This window comes from Peromyscus leucopus, chromosome 2 (genome assembly GCF_004664715.2).
Source record: "Peromyscus leucopus breed LL Stock chromosome 2, UCI_PerLeu_2.1, whole genome shotgun sequence".
Lineage (NCBI taxonomy): Eukaryota > Metazoa > Chordata > Mammalia > Rodentia > Cricetidae > Peromyscus > Peromyscus leucopus.
In genome coordinates this window covers 66,243,219-66,258,007 of record NC_051064.1, presented here as the reverse complement: position 1 = coordinate 66,258,007, position 14,789 = coordinate 66,243,219, and the positions used below count along the sequence as shown (strand labels likewise).

General features: G+C 39.8%; 1 protein-coding gene and 1 pseudogene across 1 annotated transcript in view; one reads left to right on the top strand and one right to left on the bottom strand.

Annotated features, from left to right (window-relative positions):
* The window catches only part of Rad23b (RAD23 homolog B, nucleotide excision repair protein), a 51,669-nt gene that overhangs the window by 25,549 nt on the left and 11,331 nt on the right, over positions 1-14,789 (top strand). The window contains exons 4-5 of the mRNA XM_028873122.2: positions 3,932-4,200; positions 13,597-13,652. Of these exons, the coding sequence (XP_028728955.1) occupies positions 3,932-4,200; positions 13,597-13,652 (325 nt within the window). The remainder of the gene's footprint in view (positions 1-3,931; positions 4,201-13,596; positions 13,653-14,789) is intronic.
* LOC114695705 lies at positions 9,253-9,367 on the bottom strand (annotated as a pseudogene).

Here is a 14,789-nt window from a genome sequence, read left to right as displayed (position 1 = left end):
TTTACAGCAAGAGCTTGAACATGGATTCTTAAAGAGACTGCTTTGTATACTTGCTTATTTAAAGATACATAACCTCAGAAAGAGCAGTGTATACAGCAGTCATCTTTTCATTGCTGTAATATCCAAGACAGAAGTGTAAAGTAGAAAAAGGGTTATTATTAGCCCTGACAGAGTTTTGGGATGGAAGTCCACACAACATGGTGAAGACCACACAAGGACTGCTTGTAGCTAGATTGTCATGGTGGGAATATGTGTATATTTTTATCAATGTGTAGTTTTTCTTCTGTCTTTATGAAGCCACCAGAATTATTCATGGAGGCTCTGCTGTGATCTAATCTAAAAGGCCCTACCGCCAATACCACAGTCAGATTTAATTTCTACCCTTTTCATATTGGTTTATCATAGGACTTTAGGGTTTGTGCCAGGTGTGGTGGTGCACACCTTGAATCCCAGCACTTTGGAGACAGAGGCAGGCAGATCTTTGAGTTCTATGCCAGCCTGGTTTACTTAGTGAATTCCAGGTCAGCAGAGCTAGTAAGACCATCTCAAAACAACAACAAAAAACTTTAGGGTTTAAATTGCCTGAGTTCAGGGGGAGCAAACATAGCAAGTACTCTTTTTGTAATAGTGAAAGTAAGTTTAAGTGGATGCTTGGAGTTGACTAGAGACTAGTAGTTGAATAAATGGGTTTTCCCCAAAGTTACAGAATAGTAATAGTAGTAGGAAATAGTGAAATGGATGATGAAAATCTGGTACTTATAAAATGGAATATCACTCATTCTAAATAATAATGAAATCACAAAATTTTCAGGAAAATAGACTTAGAGTACATTAAGTGAGGTCACTCAGTCTCAAAAAGGAAAAAATGGGTGTTCTCCCTCATTGATGACAGTCTATTATGTACACATGCGTATATGAAGATAGATGTAAGTATAGTTAGCATGTAGAAAGAACAAGAAAGGGTAATAAAAAAATAAAGATTCATATGAATTAGCTTATATACATAGTGAATCCTCTGCTCTCTCAAAGTACAACATTTTCAATACAAAATAGGTTCCTAAATGAGCAGTGTCCCCTTGTGATTCTGTTAAGGGGCTGTTACCTTACTGGGAGATGAGAATTTCTCCTTTTATTTTTCATTGTTTGAAAATTCCTTAGGCTATAGTTTTTTGCAAGAACCACTAAACTTGCTGTGTTTTATTCTTTAAACATGAGTTTTGTCTACTGAATAATAGAGAGTGCAGATTGTTACAAGTATGTTTAAGATAATCATGTTTGAAATTTCTTAGAATTCCTGGGAATATGGATTTATTACCCCTGAAACTCGAAGAGTAACATTCCAGGAATTTGAAAACACTGAGAAACTTTTAATTTTTCTCACTGTTATTGCTCTAAAATGTATCATTATTTGTTTTTTTGTTGTTGATGTTGTTTTTTGTTGTTGTTGTTTTCCCCCCAAGACAGGATTTCTCTGTGTAGTTTTGGTGCCTGTCCTGGATCTCACTCTGTAGACCAGGCTGCCCTCAAACTCACAGAGATCCAACTGGCTCTGCCTCCTGAGTGCTGGGATTAAAGGTGTGCACCACCACCACCTGGCAAAATGTAGCATTGTTACTGAATAAATATACTTAATTTTTTTTTAAATGAAAATAGTTCCAATTACTGAATATTTTTGTACTCTGAAACCAAAGGCAGCCAAAGCAGACATACACGTTAGGTGTTTTTGTTTTTTGTCTTTGAGAAAGGTCTCTATTATGTAGCTCTGGCTGTTCTGGCTTTTGTAGAACTTGCTATGTATCTGAAAGTGCTGGAGATCTACCTGCCTCTTCTATGACGCCTGGCTAGGTTTGAAAAAATTTAAACTAGTAAAGAATCAATGGTTTTGCAATATTTAATTCCTTGCTCAAAATGTCACACTTGGTTGAGAACAGCCATGCAAGAAAACAGCATTTCTCCTTCTGTTTTATTCCCCAAATTTAAAAAAAACAAAACAAAACAAAACAAAAAAAACCCACCAAATTTACCAACTTAACTCTCCCCCCCCCACTCCAGGTATAGGGTTTCTCTGTATTCTGGCTGTTCTTGAACTTACTCTGTAGACAATGCTGGCCTCTGAACTCAGAGATTCACCTGCCTCTGTCTCCTGAGTGCTGGGGTTAAAGGTGTGTGCCACCACCATCACCCAGAAACTACTTTTAAGTATGAAGTACTTTGGGAGAGGCACACACACACACATCAGGGTAGTTCCTTCAGTATTGTCATCAGTATAGTGAAGAGTTAAACAGAAAAGGTCTTGGAATGGTTATATATTTATGAGGAATAGATGCTTGATGCTTGTCAGTCTTACAAGAGCCAAAGTAAGCAGAAAACCTTTAAAAAGCAGAGGTTGTGGTGCTTTCTGTAATTAGACTTAAATAGCTCTTTGCAGAAATAGCTCACCAATACTTAAAGAAAATACTAAGTGCATTAATATACATTTAATATACCAATACACATTTTATTAAGATTAGTTATTGTAATGTTTTGAAAAAAATCAGGATGGGTGGTGGTGGCGCATGCCTTTTAATCCCAGCACTTGGGAAGTAGACAGGCGGATCTCTATGAGTTTGAGGCCAACCTGGTCTACAGAGTGAGATCCAGACAGGCACCAAAACTACACAGAGAACCCTGTGTTGAAAAACAAAAACAAAATTTAAAATCTACATCTTTGTGATGTTCCATTTCATCCAGAATAATTTATTGTGGAGTTTTAGCTTACTGCAGATTTAGAAACTTAAGAATCCTAAGAGGTGGCAGGGAGTGGCTGTGGCATAACTTTAGCACTCTGGAAGCTGAGACAGTGAGACCCTCTGTGAAAATACAAGCAGAATAATCTTTGCAGTGTTCTATTAGCAGTTAAGAATTAGAAAAAGAAAAGGGAGTATATGCTAGCAGTGCTTTAAAGTACTTTAAGTGCACACTACTTTGTTAGATTCGCCAACAGTTGGTTAGCTCAGCTTAAGCAAGACAGTTCAGCTCATTGCTTTTGTAGCTTATTGAGTTGGAACTGTGGGAGATTTTGAACCCATCTTTTGTTAAAACTTCAGTCTACAGAACTGAATAGACTGAATATAGGGTTTTGGTAGAGTAAAATTCAGTATGACTTTTATGCATACGTAATTGAATTTGCTACATGGAAGGTTTTATGGCTGTGCTTTTATTTTAGTTCAGGAAGTACCGAGCATAGACATTGTTTTGCTCTCTCTCTCTCTGTGTGTGTGTTTCTAGTCCTTTTTGTACTTAATGCCTGTTGGTTTATAGTCAGCAGTTCTTTTTTCCTAAAATACAGCAGATTATTTGGCATGTTCGTAGACAATCTACTTACACTTCAGTGCCAAAAGTTATTTTGATAATGCTTTTAAGTGGCAATACATCCTTCAAAGTTATAAGCAAGGTATATAAGTAAAGCTTTGTAGAAAACTATATGGTCCTTTGGGGTATGTGTATCTATATTTAAGACAGTGATTTCTTTGTGTTCTTTTTTTTTTTTTTCCCCTCTCGAGACAGGGTTTCTCTGTGTAGCTTTGTGCCTTTCCTGGAACTCACTTGGTAGTCCAGAGTGGCCTGGAACTCACAGAGATCCACCTGGCTCTGCCTCCTGAGTGCTGGGATTAAAGGCATGCACCACCACCGCCCGGCCTCTTTTTTCATATTGAAATGTAAGGATTGAGATGAGTCTAATGTTGATTGCACTTGATAGTTAAGATAATGTAAATTATCTTAGGAACTTTGAGGAGTAGTGAAGTGCTTTTATTTGCTAATGTTGATCGTTTATTATCCAGTTACAAAATTATGTTTAGATGACTGGTTATTAGGCTATTCTTATTGCTGTCATAGTCCAATGAGTGATCACATAATGCCTTCTGTTTGCTTTGCTTTTTAACACATCCAGCCCAAAGCAGTGACAGCACCAGTGCCAGCGGCAACTCAGCAATCGAATGCTCCCACCACTACTGCAGTTAGCTCCTCCACAGCAACAGTTGTGGCTCAGGCTCCAACTTCCACCCCTGCTTCAGCTCCCACTTCCACACCTGCGTCTACTACTCCAGCCTCAACTCCAGCATCTTCTGAACCCACACCTGCTAGTGCAACTCAGCCTGAGAAACCTGCAGAAAAGCCAGCGCAGTCACCAGTGGTTACTAGCCCAGCACCAGCTGACAGGTAAGGAGTACATTTTAAGAAATTACATCACAAAGTAGTCATATTTTTGAGTGTTTAAAAATCAAGCTAGGTTACATTTTTAATTTCTAAGTGAACTCTGAATTGTGCTTATGTCAATTTTTCATGTTTGTATGTGCAAGTATATATGTACACGCTTGTGTGTGCAGAAAACAGGTTGTTGTAATGTGTCTTCCTCTATAGCTCTCCACCCTATTTATTTGAGACAGGATCTTTGGCTGAATCAGAGCTTGCCAGTTTGGCTAGGCTTGTCCCATGAACCTTTGGGATCTACCACTTATCACCCTCACAATGCTGTAGTTACAGGGGCATGCCACTGTATCCTGCTTTGACATGGCTTCTGGAGATTCCACATTAGGTTCTTAAACTTGCATGGTAGGACCTTTATCAACTGAGTTCTTCCAGCCGGTTTGTGTCTATTTTGATATTTTACCATTAATAATAGAGGCATACATTCTGTCATACAGATTTCTATATTCTTCATTTTTTTAAAATCTATATTGAAAAACTTCTACTCATTTTGAATAGAGATGTTTAAGATAGGTAAGTTACAAAAAGAATAATAATTGTAAAATAATACTGGCAGCCAATCATTTTTATTTATTGTGATTGTTTGTGGCCATTGTTATATATAAAACATAAGCATCCTTTCACATCAATAAATAACTCAGTTGCTGTATTGCATTGTATTTCCCTCTGACATTTGTTAGCTTTGATAATTTAAGAAAAGCAATTACGATCTTTGGGTATTTTCCTCATCTACAAAATGTGGGTCATACTAAGATAATCTAAAGTTAAGTGGAAAGTGGCGCATGTGTAGTGACTGACTGCTAGGTAAGAGTCAGCAGTGGTTGCTGTTTGACCTAACTCCTTTTGTTGACCCAACTAGAAACAATATGGACCCATTTATTCAAAAGTGCTGTTATAGGAGATGCCTGGCACCTGCAGCTTTCCTAGAAGACGTTTAGCTATAGCCTCCTAGCCAGAGCTTCTTCCTCATTATTACCAATGTCACTGCTCCTGACTGAAACCTGGTCAGTCAAATGAGAGGGATGGGGAGGAATTGCAGTGAGAACTATTGAGCAGTTTTTTGACAGGATTGTGGTGGGTTTTAGGGGGCTTGCAGGGGTGAGGGGGTAGGGTGTTCTTTAAGTGATAATGATAGGGCCAAAGCAAATGCTTTATTCATAGTAATTTTGCCTGGAAACCATAGAAGGGATTCCCTGTGCTATCAAAAATAAGAGTTCCATTACAGCCAACCTGAAACTGGAACTAAACTACTTCTGTTTTGTGTCTTAGTATAACTTGAAACACCAGTAGAAATTATGTGACCTTAGAGTCAGAGCCAGTCACTGTGGAAAACAGGCAGTGATTGGAAATGATTTGAAAGCATGGGAAACATTTATGGTGTTCATGGCAATATATAATACAGATTTGCCCCTTATACAAGGGATGTGTTTCAGATGTCCAGTAGGTACCTGAAACCATACAAAGGGAACTGTACTGGTTTTTTTTTCCCCCTAAATATACATGCCCCTGGTAAGATTTAATCTATAAATTTAAATTAGGCATAGTAAGAGATTAATGACTAATGAAATTAGAATGTGAACCAGCTGTTGTGTTCATGGCTAACCTGAGCACTCCAGAGGCCAAAGCAGAAGAATTACAAGTTCAAAGGCAGAATGGGCCTACAAAGCAAGATTATGTATTGAACAATAAAGTTCCTTGAGCCAAACATACTAGGCACACCTTTAATCCCAGCACTTGAGAGGCAAAGGCAGGTAGATCTCTGTGAGTTTGAGGCCAGCCTAGTCTAATAGTGAGTTGCAGGGCAGCTAGGACTGTTATACAGAGGAATCCTGTCTCCAAAAATAAGTCTCTGAAATGTACTCTATTAAAATGTCTGGTGGTCCTGTAGATTTGCTAGTCTGTACCCCTCCACCCCCAGTTAAATTGAGAACTTGCATTCAGTCACTTAAGGTAAGCTTCTCAGCGTATTTCATTTCTCAGCATCACTGCTCTTGATTTTGGGAGGACATTATTAAAATAAAAGTTTTATAAACACTATACTGTGACACATTAACAGTGGCTCTGGTAATTGAGACTGCTTAAGGGACTAGTAGGCAAGTGAATATATAGCATGGAAATGATGGGTTCATGACTCAGGTAGAAGCTGGCAGCACAGTATTTCATCATGCTGCTCAGAATGGCACACAGCTTGAAATAGTTTGTGAATTGCTTCTTCCAGGAGATTTATGCGTTTTTAGAAGATGGTTTGACATGGGTTATGGAACCCCTTTGTTTTAGCATTTTGCACCTAAATGTGACTTCCATGTTGTAACGAGTTGTTTTGGTTTTTTTTTTTGTCCTGCCAGCCTGCTTCCAAATAATGACAGGGAGATTTCATATTAATTATGAAAGCTTGACATATAGCTTAGGCTTGTTCCTAACCAGCTTTGTTTTTTTTTTTTTTAACTTTTAAACAGTTTTATTGAGGTAGAATGACATAAAAAATGAGGATATCTTTAAAACAAATAACTTGGCGAATTTTGATACATAGATACATTTGTGAGACATCATCTTAGCCAATATAGTAGACATTGTTTTCACTCGCCAAAGTAACCTTGTGTTCGTCTCTAGTCCTTCCTCACCCCACTCCATCTTCTGCTGACCCCCACACTCCACTATTGAATTTTGAGGGACTTCTGGATAGAAGCCTTTTTTTTTTTAAATGCCAAATGCTGTTTATTGAAGGAGGGAAGAGGTCTTAAATACAGGCTTACAGCACAATGGGAGAACCCTGGAGGGCAGAAGTTCGCTACCGATGTTTTACAATCTTGCATCTAATCTGTTAACGTCCATTATGCAGGATACACAGACAAGGAACTTCCCTTAAGCATTCAGGAGGGTGGAACCCGGCAGGGAATTAGCATAGGGAGGATATCAAGGTCAAGGTCAGCAAGCAAGGCAACACTTACCCAAAACAGAGGCCAGAGCTCTACAGGTCCCCCTTTTACTAAAAAATGAGCTTCTGTCTTAGGTTGCATGGGATATCAGCAGGTCACCTTACCCGTCATGGAGACTCCTGCCCAGGTCACACAGGTGCTCTTGTCTTAGGTTAGTGAGCGCCCCCCCATTACCCGTCTTTGAATACTCATTATCATACAGGCTCAGTCGTGTGTGAGCTGCAGAGTTAACTGCTGCCAAAGATCTCAAAGTGGCACTGGGCTTGCAATATGTGTGTTCGACACAGAAAAGACCCAACAGAGGTCCTATCCCACTCATAGCCAGTAGGCTAAAGGCAATGAGCCATTCCCTTCCTTAACAAGCTTTTCTGCAAATTGGAGTCCTTGTAAGATGGTATCCCAAAAGCAAATGGAACTTGAGTTTATAAATTTATAATTTTAAAAGCCAATCGAAATGTATATAACTATTGAATTAAATTTATCATGCCCAATAGAATGAAAGATTAACTAACTGTGTTAGCTACTTTTGCTGCCAGGGTCTCCACTGTGCTAGCTGTAGTAAGCAATTACGAAAAGATAATCCCAGAAAGAGTTGCAGCGGTGGCTGTCATTGCTATAACAGCAACAACGGCAGCAGCAATGTCAAATTCTCTTCTGGAGTGTGTGGACATCCACTGACATGTATATAACTCCAGTAACATGAACCGCCAAGGCCCATTTTTTGATCCCAGCATGACTTAAGCTGGCAGCTCTTCTGGAGAATCCAACCTCATGGCTACAGTTCCTAGGCTTATGTTAATGCTTGCCAAAGCTGGCCATATTGGGCTCTCAATATCCATTGGCATCAGAAGGGATAGAGTTTTTCATGAAGACCCAATAGGTCTCTGTCATGTTGGGCTTCAGCAGCAGCCACAGGACGCACCTAACCAGCTCTTATAACTTAAATTAACCCATTTCCTTAATCCACAAACTGCCATGTGCCATTAACTCCTATTTCCTCTCTGTCTCCTGGCACCTCTGATTTCTCTCCTCCTTCGTCTTTCTCCCAGAAGTCCTGCCTATACCTCCTGTCTTGCTATTGAGTGTTAAGCTTTTTTTTTTTTTAATTAAACCAATCACAGTAACATATCTTTACACAGTATAATCAAATATCTTCCAACACCATGTCTGACCCAGTCAGCTGTGCTTTGAAAGAGTCTAGAATCTCCTGCCCATTGTTGAAAAATAGTATAAAGCTTAGGGAATATATTTCTTTTGTTAACCTGGAACACTTTTTTTTTCCAGCTTCTGCGACACCATCGCCTAACCTAAACCCTTTCTCCCCATATTTATACATCTAGAATGCATTCTGCTCTCTTGCACACTGGAAGATCACCAGAATCAGGTTAAACCTTTGCATCCTTGTGTAGAAAGGAATTTAGTAAAAAGGAAACATGAAGGTGGGTGGGAGGGGGAGAGTTGGGAGATAGGTAATAGCAGTTGGGTGGATATGATCAAGAGACATTAAATATATGTTATATATGTATGAGCTTGTGAATAGGAGCAACACACACACACACACACACACACACACACACACACACACACACACGAAATTGCCAAAGAACAAAAATTTTAAATTAACTTTTTTTTTTTTTTTTTTTTTTTTTTTTTCGAGACAGGTTTCTCTGCGTAGTTTTGCGCCATTCTGGAGCTCACTTGTAGCCAGCTGCCTCGAACTCACAGCGATCCGCCTGCTCTGCCTCCGATGCTGGATTAAAGGCGTGCGCCACCACCGCCCGGCTTAAATTAACTTTTAAGGTCTCCTGAGAGTTATGTAAGTTAGGAAAGGATGGCTAATGATCTAGGAAAGCAGACTGTAGACCTTTTTCTGTTTGGATTTTTTGAGGCAGAGTTTCTCTGTGTAGTTCTAGCTGTCTTGGAACTCACTATGTAGACCAGGACAGCCTTGAACTCAAATATGCACCTACTTCTGCCTTGTGAGTGCTTGGACTAAAGGTGTGTGCCACTGCCTGGTTGACTGTAGACTTCTTAGTTGGGTTTATACATTAGTTACTTAGTTTCTTTTTAAATTATGGAACACTTCATGATTTTGCATGTCATTATTGTGCAGGGGCCATGCTAATCTCTATATTGCTAAAGTTCACAGTTAGCTAGTCTTTTTTTCTCAAAGTAATGTAACTTCAAGGAGGATGACAGAAGGTCAAGAAAACAAGATAAATGTGTCCTTTTAAAGCACAAAACTTAATTACTAGGTGTTAGGACGTATACTGGAGTCTTCTCCATCACTGCTGGCCAGACATTTTGTTTGTGTTCTTGATAAGCTACCTGTGAACAGTACAGATCATGTTGTTGATGACTGCCATAAAGAAAATGCACTAGTGGACTGGAGAGATGTTGCAGGGAAGGACCTGGGTTCACTTCCCAACAAGCACATGGTGGCTCACAGCCATCTGTTACTTTAGTCTCAGGGGATCTTATGCCCTCTTCTGGCTTCTGCAGGCAGCAGGTATGTGTGTGTTACATAGACATACATGTAGACAAAATAAATCTCAAAAAGAAAAAAAAGGAATGAAACTTCATGTGTGCTTTGTGAGGTCAGTATTGTTTGTCAAGGACACATTTGAGTCAGCCTGAATTCTGTCTTACCAATGCTGTCATTGAACTTGGAGCAGGCCTACTGAGTGCTGAGACTACAGCACTGTTGCAACACCCAGTCGGGACTTTTCGCTATGTGTCAGAGGCTATAGAACAACATAAGCCAGAAGCAGAAGCTAATCGCTACAAAGCAGAATTGTACATTTCTGTGAGCATGTCTTGTGATTTTTATTACATCTCTCTGGTGTCTGGACATGCCTTTCAATGCATAGGGAGAGGTTGTCTCTGTGGTTTAGTAGGAAGGAGAAGAGGGGAGACAATCAAGACTGAGGAATGGTGTTTAAAGTACACCAGTTTTAAGTGCATAAAGGGATTTATTTTTAAAATAACATTAAAAATGGTACACATTATTGCAGAGGAGGGTAATTCTGCAAGATTCTAAACTGTATTACACACAGCAGTGACTAAACTTTGATTAGCTGTCATTAGCTGGAGTGCTTGGGGGGATAGACAGCACTGTAGACCAACACCTAAATACAACTTAATGTACAGATCCATTAATAATGTCACACTCTGTAAATGCTTCATCATCTAAGGGGAAAAACATGGATTTCTCATTGTATGCTATCAAGAATCAGTTATTAAAGGACAAAGATTCTATGTAAGATGAAGTTAGAAACTAGAGAGAGGAAAAGAATAAATGTTAGAAACTAACCTACGTAGAGCTTAATGACCATAGAGTGTGGTGATATATTGTGTCCCCCAATATATTGTGCATCCTAATAAACTTTTCTGGGGTCAGAGGACAGAACAGCCACTAGATAGACTTAGAGGCCAGGAAATGGTGGCACATACACCTTTAATCCTATCACTTGGGAGGCAGAGATCCATCCAGATCTCTGAGTTTAAAGTCACACTGGAAACAGCCAGGCAGGGTGACTCATGCCTTTAATCCCAAGAAGTGAGCCTGATTAAGCTTTTAGGCTTTTGAGCAGTACAGTTCAGCTGAGATTCATTCTGGATAAGGACTCAGAGGCTTCCAGTCTGAGGAAACACTATCAGCTGAGGAATTGGTGAGGCAAGGAAGCTGTGGCTTGTTCTGCTTCTCTGATCTTCTAGCATTCACCCCAGTACCTAGTTCTGGGTTTGATTTTATTAATAAGACCTTTTAAGATTTGTGCTACAGTAGAGCTTAATGGAGCTTGTTTGGGCCCACTAGATGGACTATGAATTTGTAGGAAAATACTGACGTAGACCTGGGCATGCTGACCTAGATTACATTTTAAGTTAAATTACAGAAACTAGTAAGGATGGTGTTATGTGTGAAGGTACATGGTTACAATCCCAGCACTTGGGAGGCTGAGCCAGGAAGATCATGAGTTCAAGTCCAGCCTGGGTAATATAAAAAATAAAATGAACATGAAACCCCATGCAAGCAAAACTAAGACATAATTTTTCCTTAAAATAGAAACTGGTGGGGCTGGAGAGGTGGCACAGTGGTTAAGATCCCTGGCTGCTCTTCCAGAGGTCTTGAGTTCAATTCCCAGCATCCACATGGTGGCTCACAACCATTTATAATGAGATCTTGTACCCTCTTCTGACATAAAGGCATACATGCAGGCAGAACACTGTATAATAATAAATAAATCTTTTTTTTAATAGATTTTTTGAGACAGAGTTTCTCTGTGTAGCTTTGCACTTTTCCTGGAGCTCGCTCTATAGACCAGGCTGGTCTCGAACTCACAGAGATCCACCTGCCTCTGCCTCCGAGTACTGGGATTAAAGGCGTGCGCCACCACCGCCCAGCTAATAATAAATACATCTTAAAAAAAAAAAAAAAAAAAGAAAGCACTGGCTAATCCTGGAGAGGACTGGAGTTCCCAGCACCCACATGGAAAAAAAAGAAATAAAAAAGAAAAAAAAAAAAGAAACTGGTGTCTTGGTGGTTGTCTCTGTGGGTAATGGCCTTGGGCAGAGAAATTATTTGATTTTTATATATTCTTTTGAAACTTTACCTCTTTTATATGCTTATTATTTTAAGAAACTATAAAAATTATGCTACAGTATTGTTTTAGTTGTGATAATGGGAATGGATGTTATGGTCCCAGGTATTTTTCTGCTTATGTTACTAGCAGTAATTGTACCTACAATACTTGGAGTGTATTCGAGATACTATTTTTGACAGTGCGGTATTGATGAAACCAAAGCTTGAAATGTCTTAACTTGGGATGTGAGTCCTTAATTTCACCTGTAAGAGCTGACTTATGATGTGTGTGAATGGGTGTTTGCGTGCATGTGTGTTGTATCTTAACTATGTATCCCAGGGTGGCCTCTAACTCGCTGATCCATTATGCCTGGCTGTGTTTTCGTCCTTAAAATTGGTGTGAGAGCTAGTGAGAAGGATCAGTGGGAAGAAGCACTTGATGCAAAGCCAGACCACCTAAGTTTGATTCACTTGCCCACTTGATAGAAGAAGAGAACCAGCCTGCCAGTTGTCCTTTATCCTTGGTGTGCACTATGCCCACACAGATTACATATGTACACAATGCATTTTAAAACTGTAATTTAAAAACTAAATTGGAATGAAGTGTAAATGTATGGAATGCATATGATTATTTACTACTGCTGTCACTTTAAAATTTGTAATAGTAAGACTGGAGAGATGGTTTACTTAAGAGCACTAGTTGCTCTTGCAGAGGACCTGGGGTTCAGTTCCCAACACCCACAGGGTGGCTTATAACTGTCTGTAACTCCAGGTCCAGTAGATCTAATGCCCCTTCTTACCTCCAAGACACCATACACATGCATACATACACTCAGGGATGCACACATGCACTAAAAATAAAACTTGTAATTGCTTTGCTACTTAATAGTCATAAATATATATTGTACACTTCACCCTCCCTTTCATTGCTCCTCCCATTTGCCATCTTGATTGCTCTAGACTCCTTTAGATAGCTTCACGTCTACTTTGTCATGTATGCACACGTGCATCCACTGTCAACATTCCATGGTGTTTTATGGTGCCTTGTTTGTCGGCCTTTTATTTTGAACCTAATCTGATTCCCCAACAGAACAGAGACATAGGGATGCACATGTATGTTGCTCAGCATTAACCAGAGACCTTATTTATGCCTTTAAAATGGTTTCCTTTAGGTTAGTACAGGATCTGCACCCCACCTGCAGTTTCCTTCTTTTGTGTATGCTATATTCCCTAACTTGTATGCCTTCTTACCCTGTCATTGTTGAAATTTCCTTAGGAAACCTCACTGTGAAAGACTTGCCAGCCTCATTTGTTTCTACATGTGCTACTTTATCATGTGCTACTTTTGATATTTCTCCTGCTATGACTTGATTTATGGGTGATTTTAACTGCAGTATCATTCTCATACTTCTTAGAGCAAGTTTTCTTTAAAGGCATTGTTTATGGCCGGGCAGTGGTTGCGCACGCCTTTAATCCCAGCATTTGGGAGGCAGGCGGATCTCTGTAAGTTCAAGGCCAGCCTGGTCTACAAAGCAACTTCCAGGAAAGGCACCAAACTACACAGAGAAACTCTTTCTGGGGGGGGGCGGGAAGCATTGTTTTGTCTTTTTGATGTTATTTAGAATGACACATTCTCAGAAGTAGCCTTAATATTGAAAATTTTTCCTTAACTCTAAATCCTACAGGTAAATCTATGGGCATAATCTCTAAGAGATTAACTTCCATGGTGACTTTAATACTTAAAGAATTCTCTAGAAATTAGTTACTATAATAATTTACATGAATTTTGCATACTTTTTGAAACGTGATTTTTCTAAAATCCCTTTACAGTACACCAGGAGATTCTTCCCGGTCAAATCTTTTTGAAGATGCAACAAGTGCCCTTGGTGAGTGTCTAACTTATAAAACAACTGGTCAGACAGTGCAGTTTCGCCTTCTGGTACAGTTCGTGTTTTAATGTTTATTGGTCGGTATCCCTGTTCCTGTTTTGGTATAGTAGGTAGAGGGCTGGGATAGGTGTGCTCACTTGTGTGACTGGCTTCTGGGCTCCCCAGCTGCAGCATTCCAGCAGCACTGACAATGCTGGTTACAGGTTAGTCCTGAGCTAGTTGAGCTTTAACTCCTTGCTATCCTCATTGTATTTAGTGACAAAATGTAGATTTCCTGGGTGTGTACCAAATTCAGAATTTCGTCTTTTGACTGTCCTGGGACAAAGCTGCCACCAAATATTATCAATAAGCATTCATTCATGAGACTGAAGACATGCAGCTTCATACACGGACAGCCATCAGTTGTAGAGAAGAGGATTATATAGAGAATGGTAAACCGTTCTGTAGCTTCAGAGCCAAAGCTAGTTGGCACTTGTCTCTGAGGCTATTAAAGGTTCAGGATGTTACCAGTCTTGCCACAGTAGTGTTTTGGTGCTGTTGAGCAGGAGCCAAGTAAATTACGCCTTTTGATGTTACTGCTGCTACATCTAAGTTTCTACTGGTCATAGTATTGATGATTTTACTTACACTTTATTTTTTTATTTATTTATTTTTTGGTTTTGTTTTGTTTTTCGAGACAGGGTTTCTCTGTGTAGTTTTCGTTCCTGTCCTGGATCTTGTTCTGTAGCCCAGGCTGGCTTCGAACTCAGATCAGCCTGGCTCTGCCTCCCGAGGGCTGGGATTAAAGGCGTGGGCTACCACTGCCTAGCCATGCTTACACACATTTTTTTTTTTTTTTTCGAGACAGAGTTTCTTTGTGTAGCTTTGCACTTTTCCTGGGACTCACTTGGTAGCCCAGGCTGGCCTCCAACTCACAGAGATCCGCCTGCCTCTGTCTCCCGAGTGCTGGGATTAAAGGCGTGCGCCACCACCGCCCGGCGCTTACACACTTTTTAAGGAGAGGCATAACATAATTTCGCTCGTGTTTCAGTCTGTAGGAAGCAGAAAAATTTCTTGATTGGTCAAGAAGCCAACAAATAGGAATGCTAGCACCCTTACATTTGTGTCTTTATGTCACCTGGATCCATTCTTTCT